At 41.8% G+C, this 27,775-nt stretch overlaps 1 protein-coding gene and 1 long non-coding RNA gene across 4 annotated transcripts; one reads left to right on the top strand and one right to left on the bottom strand.

Moving 5' to 3' along the window:
• Window positions 1–27,775, bottom strand: LOC104006501 (uncharacterized). Of its 3 annotated transcripts, none has more exons than XR_001718353.3 (4): window positions 27,450–27,775; window positions 26,885–27,031; window positions 22,092–22,450; window positions 1–3,931 (listed from the first exon to the last, which is right to left on the bottom strand). It is a non-coding gene; the product is annotated as an uncharacterized LOC104006501 (long non-coding RNA). The 3 variants fall into 3 exon arrangements; XR_680254.4 differs by lacking the exon at window positions 1–3,931 and adding an exon at window positions 17,141–19,325; XR_001718352.3 differs by lacking the exon at window positions 1–3,931 and adding an exon at window positions 17,141–18,036.
• On the top strand, window positions 6,532–6,856 carry LOC469195 (dynein light chain 1, cytoplasmic-like). The gene has a single exon (XM_009449444.3). The coding sequence runs from the start codon at window positions 6,585–6,587 to the stop codon at window positions 6,852–6,854; it is 270 nt and encodes an 89-aa protein (XP_009447719.1). The 5' UTR covers window positions 6,532–6,584; the 3' UTR covers window positions 6,855–6,856.

Raw genomic sequence — 27,775 nt, 5'->3', positions numbered from 1 at the left:
TATGAGCTTTCTATTGCTGCTATAACAAACTGCCACAAAACGTGCAGCTTAAAACAACATAAATGTATCATCATGCAATTCTGTAGGTCAGAACAGTTTGAGATGCATCTTAGTGGGCTAACATCAAGGTGTTGGCAGGACTGCTTTCTTTTCTGGTGGCTCTGGGAAATTACCTGTTGTCTTGCCTCTTCCAGCTTCCAGAAGCTGCCTTCATTCCTTGGTTTGTGGTCCCTTCCACCATCTTTGAAGCCAACAATGGCAGATTGAGTCTATCTCACATTGCATCACTTGACCTCCTCTTCTTCCTCCCTCTTCCTCATTCCACTTTTGAGGATCCCTGGGATTACATTAGGCCAATTCAACCTAGGATAATTTCCCTATGTTGATGTCAGCTATTAGGTTGGTGAAAATAATGGCAAAAACCACAATTACTTTTGCACCAACCTAGTAATTATCAACCTTAATTCTAGCTGCAACTTTAATTCTCATTCACCGTGTAAGGCAACAGATTCATGGGTTCCAGGGAGTAAGACATGATCAGCCTTGGAGGACTATTATTCTGCTTACCACAGGAATGCTGAAATCTTTGACCATAATTACATAGTTGTATTTCTTCTTGCAGTTCTATTAGTGTTTGCTTCATGAATTTTAAGTCCTATTATCAGTTGCAAAAAGATTTAGGATTATCGTATCTTCTTGATGAATTGATCCCTTTTTCATGATGACATATTTCTCTCATATTTCTTGTCCTGAAATCTCCTTTGACTGATATTAATACAGCCACTTTGACTTTCTTTTGATTAATGTTAGCATGGTATATCTTTTTCATCCTTCTACTTTTTACTTTTGTCTTTATATTTAAAATAGGCTTTGGCTGGGCATGGTGGCTCATGCCAAAACCAATCACTAATACTAACCTATATTAGCACTTTGGGAGGCCGAGGCAGGAGGATCACTTGAGCTCAGGAGTTTGAAACAACCTGGGCAACATAGTGAGACCTCATCTCTACTAAAAATAAAAAATAGGCTTCTTCACAAGAGATGCCAGCTCATACCAGTCAGAATGTCTATTATTAAAAAATCAAAAAATAACAGGTATTGGTAAGCCTGTATAGAAAAGGGAACACTTATACACTGTTGGCAGGAAAGTAAATTAGTTCAGCCCCTGTGGAAAGCAGTTTACAGATTTCTCAAAGAATTAAAAATAAAACTACCATATTCAACCCAGCACTCCCACTACTGGGAACCTACTCAGAGGAAAAGAAATCATTCTACCAAAAGGCATCAGCACTCCTATGTTTATTGCAGCACTATTCACAATAGCAAAGTCATGGAATCAACCTAGGTGCTCATCAATGGTGGACTGGATAAAGAAAATATGGCACATATACAGAATCCTATGCAGCCATAAAAAAGAAAAAAATTGTGTCCTTTGCAGCAACCTGGATGTAGCTAGAGGCCATTATCCTAAGTGGATTAATGCAAGAACAGAAAATCGAATACCACATGTTCTCACTTGTAAGGGGGAGCTAAACGGTAGGTACATCCAGGCACAAAGATGGAAATAACAGACACTGGCAACTTCAAAAGAAAGGACAGTGACAAGGATTGTAAAACTACCAACTGGGTACTATGTTCACTATTTGGGTGATGGGTTCAATAGAAGCCCAAGCCCCATAGTTACTCAGGCACCCACTGAATCTAAAATAAAATAAGTTTCTTAAAGACAGCATTTGATTAGGCCTTGCACCCTTTTTTATTTAAACTGAAAGTCTGTGACTTTTAATTAGTATCATTAGACCATTTATATTTAAAGTAATTAACAATATGGTTGGGTTTGAATATTCCATCTTGCTATTTGTCTTCCACTGATTTCATCTGTTATTTTTTCCTTATTTCCTCTTTTCCCACCTTCTTTTGCATTCATGTTTTATTATTTCCTTTTATTTCCATTCTTGGCTTATTAACTATATTTCCTTTTTGGTATTGTTTTGTTTTTCAGAGGTTGCTCTTGAGTTTACAATATACATTTTTAACTTGCTGCCATTAAAAAATATTACTTCACACATGGGGTAAAAATCATAAACAGTGTTCTTTTATCCCACGCTCCCATCTTTTGTGCTGGTGTTATCATACATTTTATTTCTGTAGATGTTACAAACTCCAAAATACATTGTTATTTTTACTTTAGCCAGTAATCTTTTAAAGAGATTTAAAAATTATAAAAATATATATTTTATACTTATCCACATATTTACCATTTCTGGCACTTTTTATTCCTTTGCATAGACCCAATTTCTATCTGGTGCCATTTTTCTTCTGCCTGAAGAAACTACTTTTACATATCTTATAGTTCAAGTCTACTGGTGATTAATTCTCTAAGATTTTGTTTGTCTGGAAAAAAACTATCTTGCCTTCATTTAAAAAAATTGTAGGTATGATTACAAATGGACAGATTGTTTTTATTTCATTATTTTTTAAATGTCACCTTAATAGTCTTCCAGATTACATAGTTTCTTATGAGAAGACTGCTTTCATTCTGATCTTTCTTATTTGATATGTAATGTGTCCTCTTTCCCTGGTTGCTTTTAGGATTTTCTCTTCATCACTGATTTTTAGTGATTGTATTATCATGTGACATAGCTTGGGTTTTCTTTATATTTATGCTTTTGGAGGCAGTTCATTGAGCTTTGGATCTGTGGATTTAGTTTTCATCAAATTTGAAAGGTGGTTCACACCTGTAATCTCAGCAGTTTGTGAGGCCCAAGTGGGCGGATCACTTGAGCCCAAGAGTTCAAGATTAGCCTGGGCAACATGGTGAAACCCCATCTGTACAAAAAATAAAAAAATGATCTGGGTGTGGTGGCATGCCCCTGTGGTCCCAGCTACTTGGGAGGCTGAGGCAGGAGGATCGCTTGAGCCTGGGAGGCAGAGGTTGCACTGAGCCAAGATTGTGCCACTGCACCCCAGCCTGGGTGACAGAATGAGACTGTCTCAAAGAAACAAAAGCAAACCCAAATCGTGGCTTCCCCTGTCTTGGAGAATCTTCCCCCAATCTTGGCTTCCGGACTTACCAGCTTCATGACTTCAGATGCATTATCTCTGTTTCCGAGCCTTAGAGATTAGCCTCAGACATAATAATAGCCCACTTCATAAGGCTGCTGTGAGACAAAATGAGGCAGTACGTGCAAAGAACTTTGCACAATGCCTGGCACATCAACGACCTTGATGAATATTAGCTGCCGTAGAAAGAGGAATGGACGGTCCATACTGGCCACCAGGCTGCAAGTCTTATTGCTGATGTGCAGAAGAGAGTCGACTGCAGGTTGGCTCTCCACTGGGCCTTCTCCCTTCAGCCTATCTCAGCACAGTTTATATAACCAGATCAGCAAATTCAGGTTTCTCATCAGCACCTAGCACATGAATTTGTTTCTACATGGATTCCCGACATAAAACACTGTCTGACTGAATAAAGGAAGGAAAGCTCATCTGGCTGATTCGTTTGTTGACTGTTTTTATACAAGTAACTCTTGCAAACAAGGGGAGGCAGGAATCTCTATTTGAACTGACTTCCGTGTACTGTGGCCAGCTGGGATGCTGGCCAAATTTTCTAGGCTGGAAATGAAAAAGAAATATTATTTTCTTGTCCGTAGGAACCAATCTACCTTCAGGCCTGTGTATTTCATAAGGGTCACTGCTAGATTCCATATTTTGTTGATTTGAGGGAGTCTGGGGCAACATTCCAAACCTTTTTCTAAATGTTGTTAGCATTATTGTCCATGTAAATGAAGGTTTGTTTCATGGTTTCTGCTAAGATGACCATTTCAGATGGCAACCATCCCTCGTCATGGGCTGGTCCCCCTTTCATCACTAAAAGGCTGATAAGCCAGCGGAAGGCAGATGGTGCTGGGTACTGGTGGGCTCACAATTCCTGGCAAAAAACAAAAAACAAAAAAAGCAGAATGTTGCAGTCAGTCTCCCCTGGTGGTCTTGGTCACACTAAGACTAAGAAAGAGTTTTGTTTTTGTTTTTTTTTTGAGACAGAGTCTCGCTCTGTCGCCCAGGCTTGAGTGCAGTGGTGCGATCTCAGCTCACTGCAAGCTCCGCCTCCTGGGTTCACGCCATTCTCCTGCCTCAGCCTCCCGAGTAGCTGGGACTACAGGCACCCGCCACCATGCCCGGCTAATTTTTTGTATTTTTAGTAGAGGCAGGGCTTCACTGTGTTAGCCAGGATGGTCTCGATCTCCCGACCTCGTGGTCCGCCCGCCTCGGCCTCCCAAAGTGCTAAGAAAGAGTTTTGAAAATTGAAGACAGAAGAATGAAAAAGCAATTATTGTTAACCCTCCCATTAACTGGGCCATGTTACAATGGAGGAGGAAGGGATCGCTTTGCATATAAGACACCTCTGCCCTTTCTTTGGTCGGCTGCTCACCTGGCCACTTTGGGGCTGGGACTAGAAACATCTTGTGACCAAGGCATGGCAAAAGGAAAAGGGCCACCTGCTCAGAGGAAGTGTATCAGGTCGTCTAGGAAACAATGGCACACTCATTTCTGTATATGCTGTGCCATGTTTTTGTCTCTTAAAAGGCCACATACCTCCCCACTTTGTAGAGAATTTAGCAAGCAAGATCCTCCTCAAATTCATAGTTGCCGATGACATTTAGCCTGACTCCTGGGCCCAGAGCTCAGCTTGAGTGTTGGGTTTAAGAACACAGAAACAGTTTGTTCTCTTAAGCAGATCAACTACCATTCCCCTGCCTTTGGTGCATGCCATTGGTGCATAAATGATGCTAATTTAATCCCACATACATTGCCTAAGACTTAGCCTCCAACTTTTAGGGCTGGGTGGGCAGTGTGTGTGTGTGTGTGTGTGTGTGTGTGTGTGTGTTGGGAGGTGTGTGTGGTGTGTGTGTGTGTTTGGAGGTGAGGTACAGGGATAAAAAAAATAAAACACAGTGAATTCCTTTAAAATAAAACACAGTGACTGCCCTTAAAAACTCACCCCTGGAGACCATCCAGCAGATGCTTTTAGGATGCTCAAGGCTGAGACAGCCAACAAATTGACCCCAGATTCTCCCTGTCACCCCCAGAGATTCATACTGCTGGGTTCCCTAGAGCGCCTACTGCCATCTTGTGGGAGCACAGGAAGCATGGAGGAAAAAGGACACATAGTTTGGGGGACAGTTGGAGATGTCCACACCCTCTGCCTCCCCCTACCACTTTCCTGTGTCACCAGGGTAACCAACACATCACCCACAGTCCCCGCAGGTACAGAAAGCCAGGCAGCCGGAAGGTCAACGCTAATGAAAGATGCTATCTGGAAAACTAGTGCCAAGCCAAGCTGACATAATTAGCTGTATTTGTGGTCCTTGAGGTTTGGCAAGTGAGGATGGGGTGGGAGGAGAATTGGGGAGGGGTATCTTCTTCCAAAGCCTCGGAATAAAGAGAGCAATTTGGATGGCTTCCAGTTAGTGATAGCAACTTTCTGAGTGGCTATCTAATTAGTGCCTGCCCAGCTTCTGAAAGACGGCTGCACACAGCAAATAAAACAGGGACGCTTGGCTTCCCCTTAGCTCCAGCCCATGGACTTTCAGGATGTCGACAGCTTCAGATTCAGCATTCGTTGCCACTATTCCAGTGCATGGGGCCGTTTTTCCAAAAAAAAAAAAACAAAAGTGTCATTCGCATCATTGGTGTTTGGAGTGCAGCTTGATAATGTTGTTGACATCCCAAATACCCCAGAGCCATGTCAGAGGAGATGTTAGTTCTCTGAGGTTGATGGGGAAAGGAGGAAGATGGATGCAACAACAAACATCCCTTTAATTGGTTTTAAATTTTCCAATGAGCCAAAGTTTCTTCTGTATGATCTTGAGCAAGTGGATTACCCTAGATTATTCTCAGTTTCCTCATCTGTAAAAGAGGGTTGATAATCAGCACAACCTGAAAGATTGCTGTGCGAGTCTATGACAAGGGTATAGTTTGGTAGATGTTCAGGAAATGGTCCATGATGATGCTGACAATAACAACAATAATGGTGATGATGACAATTATCATGATGGGATGGTGACGATGATGGGGAAGGTGAAAATGACAGTGACAATACCTGCTTCCCCTCAGTGATCTTGTTTCCTAGAGTGAGGAGGTTATAAAAGACGGACCATTGGTAGATGAGCTCATGCACTGCTCCTCATTGTACAATGAGGCAAAATAAGGGCAGTTGCCATATGGAGAGAGTACTTGACCATTTTTGAAGTGCTTCCACATATGCTATCTCATTTGCACCATTCCACTGTTCTGTGAGGAAGTTACTATGACCACCCTTAGTTTACAGATGAAAAAAAACCATGAGACTCAGAAGATTAAGGCCCTTGCCCAAGGTTCCACCAGTGATAAGTAAAATAGCCAGGTCTTAAACTTGAGCCTTGAGGCTTCAAACCTGATGTTCTTCCTGTGGCACAAATAGTGCCTCCCATTAGATGTGCCACAGCTTCAGCAGCAACAGCAGCTCCAGCCCCGCCTGAGCAATGCTAGCACCTCCCCCAGGAGACTGTTGCCATCGGCCAGCCCCCTTCTCCACGGTAACCATGTGCCACCGAGAGACCATGATCAAAAATGCAGACATGTCGGAAGAGATGCAACAGGACTCGGTGGAGTGCGCTATTCAGGCACTGGAGAAATATAACATAGAGAAGGATATTGCAGCTCATTTTAAGACGGAATTTGACAAGAAGAACAATCCCACCTGGCATTGTATCGTGAGGAGGAACTTCGGTAGTTACATGACACGTGAAATCAAACACTTCATCTACTTCTACCTGGGCCAAGTGGCCATTCTTCTGTTCAAATCTGGTTAAAAGCATGGCCGGGTGTAGTGGCTCATGCCTGTAACTCCAGCTGTCGACATCCTGAAAGTCCATGGGCTTGAGGCGGGTGGATCATGAGGTCAGGAGATGGAGACCATCCTGGCCAACATGGTGAAACCCCATTTCTACTAAAAATACAAAAAGCTGGGTGTGGTGGCACGTACCTATAATCCCAGCTACTAGGGAGGCTGAGACATGAGAATCATTTGAACCCAGGAGGCAGAGGTTGCAGTAAGCCGAGATCGTGCCACTGGACTCCAGCCTGGCAACAGAGTGAGACTCTGTCTCAAAAAAATAATAATAATAATTGCTCTCCTGCAGGCCAGGGCTTTGAGTATGCCCAGACTGCACCAAGGCAGGTGATGTCTGATGGGCACATGGAACTCTGAATCCCCCTGCCCAGCCACCAGAATCTGGCCCATCCGTGGCTTTTCTTGGAAGTATCTGGGCAATGGTATGTATGTTGTATAAGAACCTACCTTCTCCTTTCGTCAGAACAAACCCAGATCTCCCAATTTGAGTTCTTGCGAGAGAAACCTCAGATTTGAGCAAGGGCAGTGGATAACAAAACAGGCCAACTCTGTGGGCTGTAACATCCAAGCTGACCTCTTTACTAACATATCTTGCACCCTGTACCCCTCCACATGATCTCTCTCTCTCCAGGAGGATAGTTGGATTTCTTACATGACTACTCAGGGCTCGCAAGAGCACAAAAGCAGAAGCTTCCTGGACTTCACTTCTTCTGCATTTCTAGCTAAAGCAAGTTAGTAGGCCAGCCCTGATCCAACATGGGGTTAAATTACACAAGGAAATAAATACAGGGAGGTGTGGGTCATGGCAGCCAACCAAGCAAACAGTAAGAACTCCCAGCTGCTCAAGCTAGCACATTGAATCCAGATTCTGTGGAAAATCCCCCCAAAGAATAAATCAAAGATTAATTCAGAAATGTTATGTAAAATTACGTTTTTCTATTCCTGGTCTAACACCTTCTGAGTCTATGCCCACCTATCTCCCCATTTTCTGCTAACAAGAATTTCCAAAAAAAATCACTCTTTAGGTGCATACAATGCTTGGGTCTAACTTTAAGCAGAGCTCTAGAGATAGACTAGATGCAGTGGAGGTGGTCAGGAAGAAACATGGCTTCCTCTTACAAAGTGGTCATCCCAGAATTTTCAAACAAGGCAAGATTCGCTGACATGGGAGGCTCTGTGAACTGGGGATTGCTTCAGCCACTAAAAGCCTCTCCAAAAGTCTACATTTTAGAGCTGAGTTCCACTCTTTTAATGCATGTGCTTGCTGTCACTCAAGAGACCCATAAGGCTATGAATTCAACTTATATTGTAGTTCAGCAGCCTGTGGTTCAAGCAATGCAACTAATTTTCAACTATGCTAGATCTATGTCTAACAGAGATGAGAAATTACATTTAAAGCAGCCATAGAAGTTTTCTGGTTCTCTTAAGTGGCCTGGAGTCATGAATACAGAATGCTGAGTTTATTGTTTTCTTCCTTTAAACTCTACAGTATAGTTAGAAGTAGTTAACATACCCCACTGTACTTATATTAGGAGCCCTTCAAAAAGTCCCATCCCCAGAGAAGTGTCACAATTTTACCTAACTGGCAGCTCCCTGAAAAAGCCATATTTGCAAATATTCTCATTATTTAACCTGAGACAGAATTTGATAACTGGAAAAAGTCATATCCCAGAGAATTTGTTAAAAAAAAAATGGTGGAAATTATTGAACATCACAGACCAGTTGGAAGAAATAAGAAGCTGATCAAAAACTTAATGTTTGGGAAATGAGATGTTCATAGGGAACTTTGAAAACCTCCAACATATCCCTGGGAATCTGGAATGCCATGAACAGGTGCATGGCTGTGCATGTGCCCAGAAGACACCAAGTAAGGTCTTAATCTCTCACCTCTGGATGACCTGAGACCCTACACAAGCAGGAAGTGAGAGTAAAGCAGAGTTGTAAACTGACAGAACATTGAAGATGCACACAGAGCTCCTTGAAAAAGGGCAGAAGTCCTATTTGTTCAAGACATTTAAGGGACTCTGTCTAATCATTAGCTTGACACTAGGCTAAACAGGCAGCCACACATGACAAGTAATTTAGACTTTATACAGTTAGTCCAGAAATGTCACTAAACAAACATATAGGGGGAAAGAAACATCAACAGCCACAAACCCTGGGGAAGTAATCCAATTTCTAGAGTAGCCACATTATATTATTAAAAATGTACCGTTTTCAACAAAAAAAATTAAGACACACAAAGTAACAGCAAAGAATGGCTCATACACAGAGAAATGGGCAACCAAACTGCCTTTAAAGAACTAAATGTTGAACTTACTAGGAATAGCCTTTAAATCTATGTTATAAGTTAAATATATTCAAAGAAATAAATAAAATTATGTTTAAAGAATTTAAGGAAAGTGTGAGAACAATGTCTTATAAAATAGAAAATATAAAAAAAGAGATAGAAATTATAAGATGAACCAAATAGAAATTCTGAAGTTGAAAATTAAAACAGAAAGGAAGAATTTACTAGAAGAGCCCAGTAACAGATTTGGATTACCTTTTCGTGGAACAGAAAGTAAAATGAACAATGATAAATAAACAGAGTCTCAGAGACCTATGAGACATAATCAACCGTACCAACATATGAATAGTGAGAGTCTCAGCAAGAGAGGAGAAAATAAAGAGCAGAAAAAAAAAATTTGAAGAAATAATGGCAGAAAATGTCCCAAATATAATTTTTTTAACCATGGTAATCTGTGCATTTGGAAGCTCAGTGAACCCAAGGAGGATAAATCCAAAGAGACCCACACCTAGACAAATGTAGTCAAAAAAGATAGACAAGGCCAGGCACGGTCACTCATGCCTATAATCCCAGCACTTTGGGAGGCTGAGGCAGATGGATCACGAGGTCAGGAGATTGAGACCATCCTGGCCAACATGGTGAAACCCCGTCTCTACTAAAAATACAAAAATTAGCCAGATGTGGTGGCATGTGCCTGTAGTCCCAGCTACTCAGGAGGCTGAGGCAGAAGAATTACTTGAGCCTGGGAAGTGGAGGTTGCAGTGAGCCAAGATCATGCCAGTGGACTACAGCCTGGGCAAGAAAGCGAGACTCCATCTCAAAAAAATAAATAAATAAATAAAAAGAGAGAGAGACAAAGAGAGAATCTTGAAAGTAGCAAGAGAGAAGAAGTAACTCATTACATACAAGGGATTGTCAATAAGATTAACAGCTGATTTCTCATCAAAAACCATGGATGCCAGAAGGCAGTGGGATGGCATATTGAAAATAATGACCAAAAAAACTGACAACCAATAATTCTATATCCAGCAAAATTATCCTTTAAAAATGAAGATGAAATTAAGCCATTTTGAGATAAATTAAAACAGAATTTGCTGCTAGAAGACCAAAAAAATATTAAATGAAGTCCTTCAGGCTGAAATGAGAGGATGCTAGACAGGTAATTCAAATCCATAGAAAGAAACAAGGATAACTGGTAAAAGTAACTGCATAAGTAAATATGCAAGATACTATAAGTGTATTTCTTATAAATTTCTGCTTATATCTGATTTAAAAGTTAACTATATGTAGCAATATTTTTAAAAACTATGTTAAAGATATTATAATATATAAGGATGTAATTCATATGAGAACAATAGCACACAAGAGAAGTAAGGTAGTATTGGTTTGTGCGAAAGTAATTACCATTTTTGCCATTACCTTTAATGAGAAAAAACTCCATTAGTTTTGCATCAACCTACATAGAACTATATTGGGGCAATGATTTGTATTCAGTTATGCATCGCTTAACAGTGGGGAACTTTTTGAGAAATACGTCTTTAGGTGATTTCATCACTGTGCAGACATCACAGAGTGTACTTACACAAACCTACAGAGTGTAGCCTGCTACAACCTAGGCTGTACGATGTAGCCTATTACTCCTAGGCTACAAGCCTGTATAGCATGTTACTACATTGAATACTGTAGACAGTTGTAACACAATGGTAAGTATTTGTGTATCCAAATATAGAAAAGATTCAGTAAAAATATAATCCAAAAGACTTTTTTTTAAAGGTACACCTGTAGAAGGCACTTATCATGAATGGGAGTTTGCAAGACTGAAAGTTTCTCTGGGTGAGTTAATGAATGAGTGGTGAATGAATGTGAAGGCCAAGAACATAACCATATACTACTGTAGACTTTATAAACTATACATTTCAGCTACACTAAATTTATTTTTTAAATTTCTTTCTTCAATAATAAACTAAACTTAGCTCACTGTAACTTTTTTATTTTATAAATTTTAAATGTTTTTAGCTTTTCGACTCTTTTGTAAACCAAATGCAAACACATTGTACAGATGCATAAAAATATTTTTTATATCCTTATTCTATAAACTTATTTCTGTTTTTTACATTTTTATTTTATTTTATTTTTTACTTTTTACACTTTTTTTGTTAAAAATAAAGACAAATACATTCTTAGCCTAAGCCTACAAGGGGTCAGGATCATCAGTATCACTGTCTTCCTCCTCTACATCTTGTCTCACTGGAAGGTCTTCAGTAACGTACACAAAACTGTCATCTCTGATGATAACAATGTCTTCTTCCGGAATATCTCCTGAATGATCTGCCTGGGGCTGTTTTACAGTTAACTTTTTTTTTAGTAAATAGAAGGAGTACACTCTAAAATAACCATAAAATGTATAGTATAGTAATATATAAACTAGTAATATAGTCATTTATTATCATTATCAAGCATTACATGCTACACGTAATAGTATGTGATATGCTTGTATATGACTGGCAGCACAGTCATATAACTGCATCACCACAAATATGTAAGTAATGCATTATGATATGATCTTACAATGACTATGACATCACTAGGCAATAGAAATTTTTCAGCCCTATTATAATCTTAGGGGACCACATCATATATGAGGTCCATCATTGACCAAAATGTTATGCAGTACATGACTGTATTGTCTAAGTTAAGTTGGTATTAACCTGAACTAGATTGTTTTAATTTAAGGTGGTAACTGTAACATCCAGAGCAACTAATGAGAAAATAACTAAAAATAAAGTGAAAGGAATGAAAACAGTGTGCTAGAAAACATTTGCTTAATACAAAAGAAGGCATTAATGGAGAAATAGAGAAACAAGAAGACGTAAGACATATATAAAACAAATAGCAAGACGGGAGATGTAAATCCTATCTTATCGTTAGTTACATTAAGCACAGATAGGTTAAACACTCCAATCAAAAGGTAGATATTGCCCAAATGACTTTTTAAAAATGATTCAACTCTACGCTGTCTGCAAGAGACTCGTTTTAGATTCAAAGACACAAATGAAATTACAAAAACAATTCCACTTGCAATAACACCAGAAAGAATAAAATGCTTAGAAATAAATTAAACAAAAGAACTGCAAGACTTGTACATTGAAAGCTATGAACCATTGTTGAAATGAATTAAAGACCTAAATCAATGGCAAAACATCTCATGTTCATGGACTGAAATACTTAATATTGTTAAATTGGCAATACTTTCCAAACTGATCTACAGAATCAAAACAATTCCTATTCCAATCCCAGCTGCCTTTTTTGCAGAAATTGACAAGCTGGTCCTACAATCCATATGAAAATACCAGAGATCCCAAATAGCCAAAACAACCTTAATAAATAAGAACAAAGTTGAGGGACTCAACTTTCCCAATTTCAATGCTTACTACAAAGCTACAGTAATCAAGACAGACTTATAAAAACAGACACATCAATCAATGGAACAGAATTCAGAGTTCAGAAATAAACATCTATAGTCAATTGAGTTTTGAAAAGGATGCCAAGATAATTCAATGGAGAATATTAGTCTTTTCAACATACGGTGCTTAATATTCACATGTAAACAAAATGAATTTGGATTCCACCATATAAAAAATTAACTCAAAACTGGTCAAAGGCCTAAATGTAAAATCTAAAACTATGAAACACTTAGAAAAAAATAAGTGTAAAACTTTTATGACCTTGGATTAGGCAATGGTTTACTTATATGCATATCACATCTAAAGCATAGAAAAAAATACATAAACTCGACTTCATAAAAATTAAAACTTTTGTGCATCAAAGGACAGCATCAAAAAAATGTAAAGACAATCTGCAGAATAGGAGACTATATTTTCAAATCATACAGCTGATAAGGAATTTATGTACAGACATATAAAGAACTCTTACTACTCAACAGTAAAAAGACAAATGACCAGATTTTTTAATGAAAAAAGATTTGCATAGATGTTTCTCTAAAGGAGATACACAAGTGGCCAATAAGCACATGAAAAGATGCTCAACATCGTAGTCATAAGGGAAATGCAAATCAAAATCAAAAAAATACCATGTCACACCCCCAACAGGCTGGATATAATTTTTTAAAAGACAATAACAAGGATTGGCACGAATGTGGAGAAGTTAGAAAGCTTATACACTGGTGGTGGGAATGTGAAATGGTGCAGTCACTTTGGAAAACAGTTTAGCAGTTCTTAGAAAGTTAACATGGAGTGGCCATATAACTCAGATTTCCACTCGAGGTGTATACCTAAGAGAACTGAAAAGATCTGTTCACACAAAAACTTATACACAAATGCTCACAGCTACAATACTTACAGTAGTTAAGTGGGAACATCTCCAAATGTCCCTCAACATGGATAAGCACAATGTGATCTATCCATATGATGGAATATTATTTGTCCATAAAAAGGAATGAAATACTGATACACACTACAATATAAATGAAACTTCAGCACATCGTAAGTGAAAGAAGCCAGTCACAAGAGACCACATATATTGTATAATTTCATTTATATGAAATATCCAGAATAAGAAAGTCCATAGAGAGAGAAAGTAGATTAGTGGTTACCAGGGGTTGGAGAGGGGGAATGTTGGGGGTCTCTTTTTAGGGTAATAAAAAATGTCCTAAGATTAGATAGTGGTGATGGTTGCACAACTCTGTGAACATACTAAAATCCACTGAATTATACACTTTAAGATAGTGGATTTTGTGGTATGTGAGTTTTATCTCAATAAGCTGTTATTTAAAAAAAAAAAAGTAAACTAAAATAGAGGAAACTTCCTTAACTCATAGTGTATTTGCCAAAGACCTAAAATAAACATTATATGCAGTGGTACAACTGTAAACATATTATAATTAAAGTCAGAAATAAAATAAGTGTTCCTGCTACACCTTTTTTTTATTCTTTTTTTTTTAATTTTATTTTACTTTAAGTTCTGGAATACATGTGCAGAACATGCAGGTTTGTTACATAGGCATACATGTGCCATGGTGGTTTGCTGCTACACCTTTTTATGCAGCATTGTACTAGAGACCCCAGTTAGCAACATAAAGCAAGAAAATGTCATGTAATGAATTTTTTGAAAAAGAAATCATTGTTGGTTTATCAGAAGACTGTTTGTATGGAAAATCCCAGATATTCTATAGAGAATTACAACTAGAAAGATAAGATAGCTTCATTTCTGGATACGAGCTCAATCGTGTTCCTATATGCCCACAATAATCAATTACAATATGTAACTGAGAGAAAGTTCCCAATCATAAAAGCAAGAAAAACTGTAAGTTACTTGGAAATAAATCCAATGAAAGATGTGAGAGACCTTTATGGAGAAAATTATGAAAAGTTACTGAAGGACGTAGAAGACCTGAAAAAAATGGAGAAATATAACACATTCATGCATGGGAAGACTCAATATTATACAGATGTCAGTTCTCCTCCAAATTAACCTATAAATTCATTGCAATTCCAATCCAAATCCCAATGGAGCTTTTCATAGAGCTTGACAAACTGATTCTAACATTAATCTGAAGTAGTTGAGAACAAAGAAGAGTCAAGACAAAAGAATAAGGAGAAAGAACTTTCCCAGCTAGACATAAAGATGAACTATAAAGCCATGTGAAATTAAAATAACGAAAGAGGTATGCAGGATAGACAAATCTATCAGCGGAACAGACTAGAGAGCTCTGTGTATTTATGAGGACTCGGTGTATGTTGGAGGTGGCTTTATGTATCATCAAGAAAAGAATGATTATTCAATAAATAGTGTCGGACAATTAGCTACCTCTATGAAGGACATTTTTTTATTTCAATCTTTTTTGGGTACAGCTGGGGTTTTGGTTACATGGATAAGTTCTTTAGTGGCAATTTCTGAGGTTTTGATGCCCCCATCACCAAAGCAGTGTACCCAATATGTAGTCTTTTATCCCTCACCCCGCTCCCATCCTTCCCCCTCGAAGCTCCAAAGCTCATTATATCACTCTTATGCCTTTGCATCCTCATAGCTTAGCTCCCACTTATAAGTGAGAACATATGATGTTTGGTTTTCCACTCCTGAGTTACGTCACTTAGAATAATGGCCTCCAGCTTCATCCAAGTTGTTGTAAAAGACATTGTTTCATTCCTTTTTATGGCTGAGTAGTATTCCATGGCATATATACACCACATTTTCTTTATCCACTCATTGGCTAACGTGCACTTGGTTGGTTCCAAATCTTTGCAACTGCAAATTGTGCTCCTATAAACATGGGTGTGCATTTGTCTTTTTTCATATAATGACTTCTTTTCCTTTGAGTAGATACCCAGTAGGGGATTGCTGGATCAAACAGTAGTTCTACTTTTAGTTCTTTATGGAATCTCTATGAGGGACATTTTTAACTGGATCCCTACCTCATACCACACACAAAGATAAATTCCAGATAGATCAAACAAAACTTTAAAACTATTATAAGGAAATGTAGTTGAGTATCTTTATGATATGGAGTTAGGCAAAGATTTCCTAAACAAATAGCAAGATACTAATTATAATGGAAAACCCTGTCCATTTGACTACATCAAATACTAAAATTTCTGTAATGCTAAAACCATCATAAAACAAAGTAAAAGTACAAAATACATTTGAAAAAGATAGTTGCAAAAGTATAGAAATAGTACTCAGAATACACAGTACAGTACTCCTATAACTCAAAAAGAAAATGACAAATGGCTGGGTGCAATGGCTCACGCCTGTAATCCCAGCAGTTTGGGAAGCCAAGGCAGGTAGAACACCCGAGGTCAAGAGTTCGAGACTAGCCTGGCCAACATGGTGAAATCTCGTCTCTACTAAAAATACCAAAATTAGCCAGGCATGGTGTCAGGAGCCTGTAATCCCAGCTACTTAGGAGGCTGAGGCAGGAGAATCACTTGAACCTGGGAGTTGGAGGTTGCAGTGAGGCAAGATCGTGCCAATGGACTCCAGCCTGGGTGACAGAGTGAGACTCTGTCTGAAAGAAAGAAAGAAAAAGAAAGAAAGAAAGAAAGACAACCCAATTTTTTAAGCTGAGTAAAAGAAAACACAAAAGATGTATAAAAGAAAACCCAAATGATTGACAAATGTATGTTAAAAATGAAACTTCAATACTAAGCTGGGAAATAACATTTTTTAATTGAATTATTTTTCATACAGATCACATTGGCCAAAAAAAAAAAAATCATTCCCACTATCCTTGTCCAGTCAGGATCACACACACTGTTGGGGCTGTAATTGGGAAAATCACCCTGGAAAATAGTTTTGTAGTAACTATCGAAGTTAGGCATGCAACTATTCTATGATCCAGCATGTCTACTGTTAGGTCTATATATAGACCTAGAAAATTCCATGTGTAGCAGTGACTATAACTGAAAAGAAAAGGCAGTGACCTAAATGTTCTTCCACATGAAAATAGTTTTTAATGTGTTATATTCACATAATGGAATATTATACAGCTATTAAAATGAATGAACTAGATCTGTGAGTATCAGCATAGATCAAACTCACAGAGTATTGGGAGAATAAGGCAAATTGCAGATGGCTAAACACAGTGAATCATTTATGTAACATGTTCAATCACACAAAAACCACTACATATTGTCTGTAAGTACAAATACATATGGCAAAAATGTGAAAACATGAACAGAAAGGATGAAAACAAATTCATGATTATAATTGTCTCTGAGGGATGAAGAAGGAGAATTGAGACTAGAAAGGGGACTAAAGAACTTCAGCTTCATTAGTAATTTTTAAATTTTCTTATTTTGTAAAAGGATGTGGGACACATGCTAACATTCATGAATTCAGAATAGTAGGTAAAGGTGAGTCTCTTCCCTCCCTCCCTCCCTCCGTCCCTTCCTTTCTTCTTCTCTCCCTCCCTCCCTTCCTTCTTTCCTTCCTTCCTTTCTTCCATCTTGTCTTTCTAATAAGAAATAAATAATAATGGCCTCTCCTCCCTGGAAGTGGGGAAGGAGAATGAAAAGCTAAAACAAATCCATTTTTTCTTAACTCGTACTCATATATATCTTGGAATAAAGATGATAAGAATCCAGGAGGCCTTCAGTGAGGAGGTGATACTTTAATGGCATTTTGAAGGATGAATAGAAGTTCTCCTCTGCACAGGATCAAGGAGAAAGATGGAGGGAAGACATTCTAGACGAGAAGACAAGAATGTGCAAAACCTCAGAGACCTAAAACAGCATGCATATTCAGGAATTATAAGTAAATGGGCAAGGAGGGGTGCAGGGAGCCAGAGAAATAGCCAAGGACAGATCATGGAGGCACTGGGGAGACAGGCTAAGGATCTCAAACTTCATCCTGTGAGCACTGGGGACTCCGGGCTAGGAGGATCCTGCAAGGTAGAGCCCTTCTGGCCTCTGCCTGCTGTGCACCAGAGTTTAGAACAATTCCATACCACTTTGAATAGGTAAAGGTGGATCTGCCATTCCAGTGGAGAGATCCTCCCTCTTGCCTCTTTAGAAAGTGCCATTTTGAGAGCAACTTTATCCATGGGGGATACAATGGACCTCTTGGCACAGAGTGACTGGATACAAGGGACTAGCATCCTGCAGGAGTTTCCTGGGAATACCAGCTGTCCAGTACTTGGAGACTTCAGTGCTCAGGAGATATTGTAGCCTCTTTACCAAGAAGAGAAAGTATTCAGTCCTATGGGGAGCTGAGCTTCAGTGCAGCTCCTTCACTGGAAAGAGTGGGATGGAGAGAACTCAGTCTTCCCTTGTTTACTGTCCAGCCAGCCCAGAGTCTGCTGCTGTGGTCAGTTCAGGCCATTCTTCTCATCATACTACAAGCAGCAAAGGTCATGGTTAGGCTTGTATTTTTAAAGACTAGCATCTAGTAAAAGATGAATTGGAAGAAGGGGGCAGGGCCACATTATGACTTCATGGGCCTTTTGGCACTTGTGCATTCATGGGTTCCTTCCTCCATAAAAATATTAGAAATGATATTTTACCATATGTTGGTATAAAGGTAAATCTATTTTTTACAGTACACACTATTTATTGAAAATTTTTATGCATATATACAAAATATGCTATGTTACATGTATTAATAGAGATAGAAAAATCATTTAAAATCTGTGATTTAAATCTGTTGTAAAGGTGAAAATATTAATATCATGTGTTAAAACATTTTTATTGACCTAAAAGTTTGGTTTTTCTTCTGATTTTAAAATATCTTCATGGGTTCCCCTAAAAGTATCATGGGCCATAGGTACTGTGCCTACTGTGCCCATTGGATAAGTCAGCAGCCCTGGGGACAAGACACAGGGAGACCATGCAGGAGGCATCACAACAGTCACTGGGGTCCATGCTGATGCAGTCACCATAACGATGGAGAGGCTGGTGAGAAAGGTATTTGATGAGCTATAGTGAAGTGAACACAGATATTCTTCATGGAAAGATAAGGATGGAGGGTGGAGGGGAAGAAGCAGAGGCCCAGCAAACAGAGAAGTACCACTGCCTCCCACATCTCATACACTATAAATGAAGATAGACAGAAGGAAGCTAATTGGAGCCATTTGCAGCCTAAATGGAACTGCTTCCTCATCCCTCCAATGGGACAGACCCACCTGGGAAACCAAGCATCCAGAGCAGCCAGTGTTTAAGAGCTTGCTCGTTCAAGCACATCACTGCTAAATGAGCCTCTCATGCCATAGCGGAGACACTGGCATTCTGGAGTTCCAGAACAGGGTCAGGGACCTGGCCCTCAGCTAAGATGCTCCTTCAGCTTCATCCTTCAGTGGGCAAGCTGCTCACTTGGCATCGATGCCCCATGCAGAGCCCACACAACAACAAGAGCAGGCCACAACGTTGCCCAGACTTCTAGCTATGGTCAGCGTGTTGCTTCTCCATGAGCTGAGCCAGCAGCTTGGGAGAAAGAGAAATGGGTCCCAATTAAGGGCTGCCTCAAGCTGTGGCAGGATGTCAGCAGGTCCATCCAGCTACCTCCACACACACACACACACACACACACACACACACACACACACATACCTTTCTCCTATTCTTTCTTACAAAGCTGGGTCAGCATTCACTGCCTCAAATTCTGTCACAAAACCTAAGGCTCAGCTCCCTGCAAAGCAAAAAGAAAGCAGGAATGTGAAGCTTTCTGTGCCCTCATTCTACAAATGAACTTATTAATACTTTCCACAAATGTCTTGATATAGATCCCTGAAATCTCTTCCTTGCATTTCCCCAGCAGAGGTCAGGCACTTTGCCAAGGGGACTCTTGGGTACCTACCTATTGTTCCCAGGCCAAGTTTGAACAATCCCAGTTGTTCCCAAACTTTAGTGTGCATCAGAATCACCCGGAAAGCCTGTTAAAATGCTGACTGCGGGGCCCCAGCCTCAGGGTTTCTGGTCCAGCAGGTCTGGGTGTCCCAAGGACCTGCATTCCTAGCATGTTCCCAGTTGATGCTGATACAGCACCTTGGGGACCACACTTTGAGAACCACTGCCTTTACCCATTTCCAACTTTTTGCTTTTCTGCTTTTGACCTTCCTGCCTGTCCTCCAAATCCTTACTTTTCCACTGTTTCTTTTTTTCAATCTGTTTTTTATTTTATTTTATTATTATTATACTTTAAGTTTTAGGGTACATGTGCACAATGTGCAGGTTAGTTACATATGTATACATGTGCCATGCTGGTGTGCTGCACCCATTAACTCGTCATTTAGCATTAGCCACTGTTTCTTACATGTCTCCTAACTTGACTTTCCGCCCAAGCCCTTGGCTCCTCCGAGCTCCAGTGCAGCCATGCTACCTGTGGCCTTCATGACTAGACTCCCCCACCCAGCTCTGCCCCAGGAGGAAGGCACCAGCTGTGGCTCTCATGGGGCCTTTTACTTTTTAAGAACCCCTCTACATGATTCACCTTACATGTTGGAGAGGATTCTCTGTCCACACTAAGTGCTTATCAGAGAATAATCAAAGAGACTTCTCTTGTGCTGAGCAAGGGGATCCTGGGGTTAGAAATGCCCCCTACATCTCACTTCAGCCACAGAGGAAGCCCTATCTCACATATCAGGAAACTGAGCTGCACATCAGTTAGTGACTAGTCCAGAAAGGGTCCTGCTGGTTCCACGACAGAGATGAGTGTCCCAGCCAGGTCTTCTGATGCCAGGTTCCTTGCTCTTCCCACTTGCAATCAGCTTCTGTATCTGTTGGGAATGCTTTCAGCTGCAACTAACATAATCCCCAGGTAACAGTGGCCGAAACCCACCAAGGTGCATTTTTCTCATTCATGGTCATGTATTTTCTTAGAAGTCTGGAGGTGAGATGTTTTAGGACTAGGTCAGTGGTTCACTGATTATCAGGGCACAGGCGGCCTTTGCAATTCTCTGACCTTTATCTCAGGATCACAAGATTGCAGTCACAGTTCAGGGATAGTATTCTCCCTATGGCCATGTTAAAGCCAGCACATAGGGGCTTACAAGATGCAGATTTTCCCCTGACTTGTTTCTCTCTTATGAAGGAGGAAGCTCCCTCTCCCAGCTGATTTCCCCTTACACCCATTAGCCAGAACTAGACAGGCAGGGAAGTTCTGCTATCAAAGAGAAAAGATGGTGATAGCTTTGGGGCAAGCAACCAAGACGGTGTACCATAGCATCCTCCTGAAATAAGTGTCCCACAGGATTCTGGGAGCTTCTGGATGGCCAACACTTTCAAGCCTATTGGACTGTAAAACCGCTGATCTGTGTCCTAGTCTTCTTTCTATTCTCAGTGTCTGACACACTAAATCTGTGCATTCAACACACATGAATTCATTCCCATGTGCCTGCTACGTATCAAACACTGCAGCAGGCATTGGACCAGGATGGCATAGTAGAAAGGGCATGAGCTTTAGAATCAGACCGGATTATCTTCAAATCTCACCATTTTCAAGCTGTGTGACCTCAGGCAAGCCGCTTCACCTCTCTGTGCCTCACTTTTGTCATTGCAGAGTGGTAATGAAGACTTAACACACATCAGGCACGGGACACATAGTCATTCAATGGATGAGAGCTGATGATAATGACCTAAGAAGGGGTGGCACATGGCACACTGGCCACACCCTCAATTAACACACTGCCAAGTCTCAGGACTCACAACCCAGCAAGAGAGATAGACAACAAAACACAAAATCACAGCATAATGGGACAGGAGTGGAGATGGCACTAAAACAACACAGAGAAGGGGGTGGCCAATGCATCTATGCACTTACAACAGCTTTCCCACACAGCACCTTAGCAAGCGGGTCTGATCTATCTCACCACTGGGGGGGGGGGGGGGTGGCGGGGGCGAAGGGATGAGTCACCATCATGCAGAGCTTCATTTCCTTTGGAAAGCCACCATGAAAAACATGGAATGAGGCCAGGTGTGGTGGCTCATGCCTGTAATCCCAGGACTTTGGGAGGCGTGGGCGGGAGGATTGCTTGAGGCCAGGAATTTCAGACCAATGTGGGCAACATTGTGAGACCTCGTCTTTATAAAAAATAAAATAAAATAAACTGGGCATGGTGGTGTGGACCTGTAGTCCCAGCTACTTGGGAGGTTGAGGCAGGAGGATCACTTGGGTCTGGGACGTTGAGGACGCAGTGAGCATGATCATGCCACTGCATGCCATCGTGAGTGACAGACCAAGACCCTGCCTCAAAAATAAAAAATCTAGGAGATAGGCATGATGATTAACTCCATTATCAGTTGAAGAAACAGAGGCACAGGGAGGTAATACATTTGAACCCCAGGCCCCAGCTCTGGAGCCTGTGTTCTCACCATTACGTTACACTGCCTCCCTGAGATGGGTTACAAGGCATCTTCCCTGCTCAAGGACTCTGTTTGGCAGATGCCATTTGCTTACCTGGGGGATATCCAGGTGAGGCTGGATTTGAATATATTCCCACCATGAAGAGCGGCTGGCAAGGCCTCGTCACACCTCCACTCCCTGCCTAGTCCAGATAGGAGGGGGATTCTGTACTCCATTCTGTACTTCCAAGGGGACGTGGGCAGAATGGCACAGGCCCAAGTGATGCCAGTGGTACCTCAGCTCTTGGCAGTATTTCTTCTTCATTGTCGTTGAAGTCCTGCATTCCCAGGCCATGCTGCAGGATCCTCCATCCCTTTCCTGGCCCCTCATCTACACCAGCTTCTAGGCTGGGCACCAGATACAGGCAGAGATGTTGTACCAGATTCAACCTCAGCCCCTGAAGGGCTCAAGATCTAGGAAAGAACACAAAAGACCAATGTTTGCAAGGCTGCCTGCAGAAGCATAGAGGAAGACATCTCACCCAGCCTTGGAGAAATGATGGTTAGGGGAGTCTACAGTGAGATACTGCAAGGTACTGCACACTGGCTCATGAACAGAGCCCAGCCAGGTGAAGCATTTGGGAGAGGTGATAATAATAACAGCAAACACTTACTGTGGCAGGCGCCTGTCTAAACACTTCACTGAAGTTAATTCACCAGGATTCAGAAACAACCCAGTAAGGTAGGTGATATGATTTGGCTGTGTCCCCACCCAAATCTCATCTTGAATTGTAGCTCCCATAATTCCCACATGCTGGGGGAGAAACCCAGTGGGAGACAATTGAATCATGGGGGCAGTTCCCCCATACTGTTCTCATGGCAGTGACTAACTCTCACAAGATCTGACAGTTTTGTAAGGGGAAGCCCCTTTCACTTGTCTCTCATTCTCTCTCTTGCCTGCTGCCATGTAAGACATGTCTTTCTCCTTCCACCATGATTGTGAGGCCTCCCCAGCCACACGGAACTGTAAGTCCGTTAAACTTCTTTTTCTTTATAAATTACCAAGTCTTGGGTATGTCTTTATCAGCAGTGTGAAAATGGACTAATATAGTAGGTATGCCTATCATCTCCATTTTACAGATAGGAAACTGAGGCACAGAAAGGTTAAAGAGCTTGTCCAATATCATTGAAATAGTAGACAGTGAAGCCAGCATCTGGTTCTGGCCTCTGGGCTCTCAACCTCCACACCATGCTGGATAGTGTTCCCTGCTGAACAGCAGCTCCTGCAAAGGCCTGGGCACCTGGCAGCAGGGTCCACCCAGGGCAGCCAACAGTGGTGAGGCTGGAGAGACCAGCAGTCAGCTTTTGTTCACTGACACAGCTATGGAGCGGGCTGACAGCAGTCCAACCATGCACCATGCGGGAAAGCCGGTCAGTTCTCTCCACTCCCCTGGCTGATTGACAGCGGACCCATAGACTCAATCCCCAAAGACCTAACCCTGATTCCAGCCCCAGCCTTAACCCAGCCTCGGTTTCTGCAAAACCTTCCCCAGTTAATTAGATACATGGAGATCATCCAACCCACCAGGCAGTTTTCCACACTCCCTCCTCACTGTCTGCTCTCACCCCTGCCTGGTCTGGTATCCATAACGCATTTTCACAACTTATGTATGCCCTTGATGGGATCTTTTAATATCTCTCCTCAAACCACACCTGGCTAATTTGCTAAGCACTGAACCAAAATCCAGAACCACCCAGCAGATAAATTAAGGAACAACTGTTTCCCTTTCAGGAAGATGGACCAAAAAAGTCACCAAACAGCAAACTCTTTTTCAATGCCAGTGCATTATAGAAGGATTCTATTTTTAAATCAATCCACAAATGTTTGTCCTATTGATTTTGTTGATTTGTTTATATACACCCTGTCTCATTCCACTAAAAAAAAGGCTTGTTCAAGTTTCAAAATACATGTAACAATTACAATAAACAGATGTAGAGTCAGGACAAAGAAAAGCAAAGGTAGGAAATAAAATAATGCAAGGAGTTTTATTCAGCTTCAAAATATCCTGTACAGTTTGCTTTGGTTGGGTAGCTTGCTGAGTTTGAGCTTCCTGGTGGCCAAGGCAAGGACAAGTGTATTCATTAAACAGATTCCTAGGACTCCACCATCAGTGGGGGGCCTGCCATTCACCCACCCCTGATGGCACAGTTGCTTATCTTTGAACACAGATGGGCAATGGTCCCCAAGGCCCAGACAAGCCACCTTCTCGACCAGCGATGTCCCTTCCCCTGGGCTCCTAGAAGTTCTTACTCTTAAGATAAGAAGGGGTGGGCTATCCTCTTTTGAAGCCTCCTAGGTTCCAGGCATTGTGCCAAGTACTCTATGTGTCTTAACTTACCTAATCCCACATCTATGAGGTTCAAATTTCCAGCTCCAACATCTACTTGGAACCCAGGTTCTTCCAGAAATTATTGGTTACTTAGATGTCTCAAAGTCACACCGAACTCACTGTGTCTAAGTTGACCCCTCATAATCTCCCCATCCACTCATCCAGTCTCTTTCCTGTGCTTTGGGGCTCAGCGAATGTCACCACCATCCGGTGGCTCAGGCCAGACCTGATGAGTCATCCTTATCTCTGTCATGCCCATAAAACACCTACTATCAAGTGCTGCCAGCCTTACCTCCTAAACAGTTCCTGAAGCCCTCACTTCTCTTTACTGCGTCTGCACCTCCCTCCCTTGACTGGCCACCTCCTCTTGTGTGAGCCCCTCCAAGAACTTCTCACCCTGGTTCCTCACATCAACTCTGGTTCCTCTAACACACCCTTCACTCTGCAGCCAGAATAATCTTGTCAAGACGTAAAACACATCTGACTTCAGCAATCCTGATTAAAACCCCTCACTGGCTTCCCCTTATTCTTAAGATGGAGACCACAGCCCTCAGAGTGGAGAACAAATTGGCCCCTGTCCACCTCTCCAATTGCACTGCAAATCACAGCCCTATTGGCTCTTCTCCAGCCTCACTGGCCACCTCCTCCTTCACCGTGCCTAGGACACTCCTTCATGTCATTCTGCTCATCCATCAGCTCTTCCTAGCCATCACCTCCTCTGGGGAGCCTTCTCTGACCCCCGTCACTAGTCAAATCCTGCTTAAGCTTTCCTAGTGCCCCACACCTCCCCTTTGAGGCCCTCATCCCAGCTGGGAGGATGGGAGCCCCTCAGGCTGGCCTCACTGTCTGCACTTACACCCTTTCCATAATAAGCAGTTGATTAGCCCTTGATAATATTTGTTGAATGTTGTTGAATGAATAGATTAGAGGCTTGTCATAGACCAAATGATGGCTGCTAAAGATATCCGGTCCTAATCCCTGGAACCTGTAAATATTACCGTATTTGGAAAAGGGTCTTAGCAGACCTGATTAGATGAAGGATCTTGAGATGGGCAGATTATCCTGGATTATTCGGTGGACCTTAAAAGCCATCAAATGTATCCTTATAAGAGGGAGGCAGAGGGAGACTTGAGATACAGAGGAGAAGGTGATGTGAAGACAGGGCAGAGAGAGATTGGAAGACACTGGCCTTGCAGATTGGAGTGACAAAGCCACAAGACAAGAAGTGCCACAGTCACCTGAAGCCAGAAGATGCAAGAAGCAGATTCTCCCCTCAAGCTTCTGGAAGGAGCACAGCCCTGCACACACCTTGATTTCAGCCCATTGGTAGCCAATTTGGACTTCTGGCCTCCAGAACTTTGGAAGAATAAATGTGCGTTGTTTTAAGTCACTAAGTTTGCAGTAATGTGTTACAGCAGCCAAAAAGACCTAAGGTGAGGCTCACAGATGATGAAACCCAAGCTCAGAGAAGCTAAGTTATTTGCCCAAAGTCACATGGCTAGTCCAGCCCTGCCCTCCCCTCAATCTTCTCCAGGAAGCTATTTAGAGAAAGTTGACTTTTCCAAAATGAAAACCCAAGTGGGGCTGAGGTTACTGGGGAGCAATGAGAGCTCACAGCCCCCAGACCAGGTGAGGGGAAACGGGCCCCTCTCAGCACACACGGAACCAGCTCGGGTCCTGGCCTCTTCTCCGTCTCTTGTTCTGAGGATCCAGATCCCAGCTAAACCCCTCACCTTGAACTCCAGGAGAGGACCCTTCTCAGGACTTGATTATTCCCAGCAGAGTCCCTCAAGAAACTGGGCAATGACAGCCAGGAATTATCCAAAAGCTCTGGCTTGATCACTCCTGAGCCACGAAGCCTGCTTGCTAATGTCTCCCTTCAGAAAGTTCCAGGCCCCTGCCTCTTTGTTTCCTCCTTCCCTTGCTCCTTTCCTTCTTGCCACTCCTGGCATCATGCAGAGAGTGAAGCCAGTATGGATATCACCTTGACAGCCGTCTTGCTAGGGGAAGCTAAGACAAGAACAGTGCTACGATGAACTGAGCACAACACGCCCCAGGCACATGCTAGGTACTCTCACATGGCACACCTCAACAGGCTGAACAGCTGGGCAAGATAAGTGGTACCCATCTTGCTGTTGGGGAAACTGTGGCTTAAAAAGACCAAGAGCTCAAAGTTACCCAGCTAGGAAGTGGCCAAGTTGGGATTCAACCAGGTTTGCCTGACTGCAGATCTAGTGCTTTTCCCACCCACCCCATGATCTCCAGTCCCAGCCCAGGAGAAACTGCTTCTCCCTTGATAGAGAAGACACCCAGGGGTCCCGCTTTCTCAGCCTGTCTCCACCAAGTCTTCTGCCCTGAGTTTCCATTTATCCATCCAAAAAATGAAGCAACCACCCAACCTAGCCCAAGCCCACTCAAGGCAAACTCATGCAAATCAAATGCAATGATAGATGAGGGGCTGTTTTGAAAGTAAAAGTTTCGTGCCTGGGATTATTATTGTAAATACTGTATACTCAACTCTTGATTTCCCACACTAATGGGAGGGAGCAGTGGCGCAGATAATTAAAAATGCGTTTATATTTGGCTCTGGAATGTGTTTTTGTTGTCATATTTGGAGATGGGTGGGTCTGATCTTCTGGGAATTCAGTGTGACTTCATAATCCTTCTGAAAAAAAAAAGAAAAAAAGAATAACAAATGCTTGTCTTGAGAGCAACCAGAAAGTCACTCCTTGCTGAGTCTCAGCTGGTATCCCTGTCTCTGCTAAGAATGGCAAGTGTCACCTCCAAGGTAGATGCAAACGCACCCAGCCTGGCAGAGCTTTGAAATAAACGACTACTGTTGCTTTAAACCACTGGATTTTCAGATGGTTTGTTATGCAGCAGTAGTTAACTAATACACCCCCAATTCCACATTCCTAGGAGGTCTGTGTCCTCTCCAAGATTTCTATGAATTCCTGGTCACGTTGGAGTCCAACTTCTTTTAATCCTTCCATCTGTCCCCCCGCCCCTCCTTTCCTCCCACATTGTTCCTTTCCCAGACCCTAAACCTATCTCTTACCCCTGATATTTCCCAAATAACTTACAAGGTTTTGGTGAGTGTAACAGACTACTGAGAATCTGGAGGCGATGGAGGAGTTTTCCTATCACAGAATCTCAGACGACTTACAGCTGGATGCTAAAAATCTCTGTTCTTAAAAAATATTTGGCCGGGCACGGTGGCTCACACCTGTAATCCCAGCACTGTGGGAGGCCGAGGCAGGCGGATCACGAGGTCAGGAGATCGAGACCATCCTGGCTAACACGGTGAAACCCTGTGTCTACTAAAAATACAAAAAATTAGCCAGGCGTGGTGGCGGACGCCTGTAGTCCCAGCTACTCATGAGGCTGAGGCAGGAGAATGACGTGAACC

This window comes from Pan troglodytes, chromosome 1, assembly GCF_028858775.2.
Source record: "Pan troglodytes isolate AG18354 chromosome 1, NHGRI_mPanTro3-v2.0_pri, whole genome shotgun sequence".
NCBI classification, from domain to species: Eukaryota; Metazoa; Chordata; class Mammalia; order Primates; family Hominidae; genus Pan; species Pan troglodytes.
This window is presented reverse-complemented; position numbering and strand designations above follow the sequence as displayed.

Bases quoted from the DNA above. Each gene is read 5' to 3' on its own strand.
- LOC469195 (XM_009449444.3), top strand. From the start codon at position 6,585: ATGTGCCACCGAGAGACCATGATCAAAAATGCAGACATGTCGGAAGAG.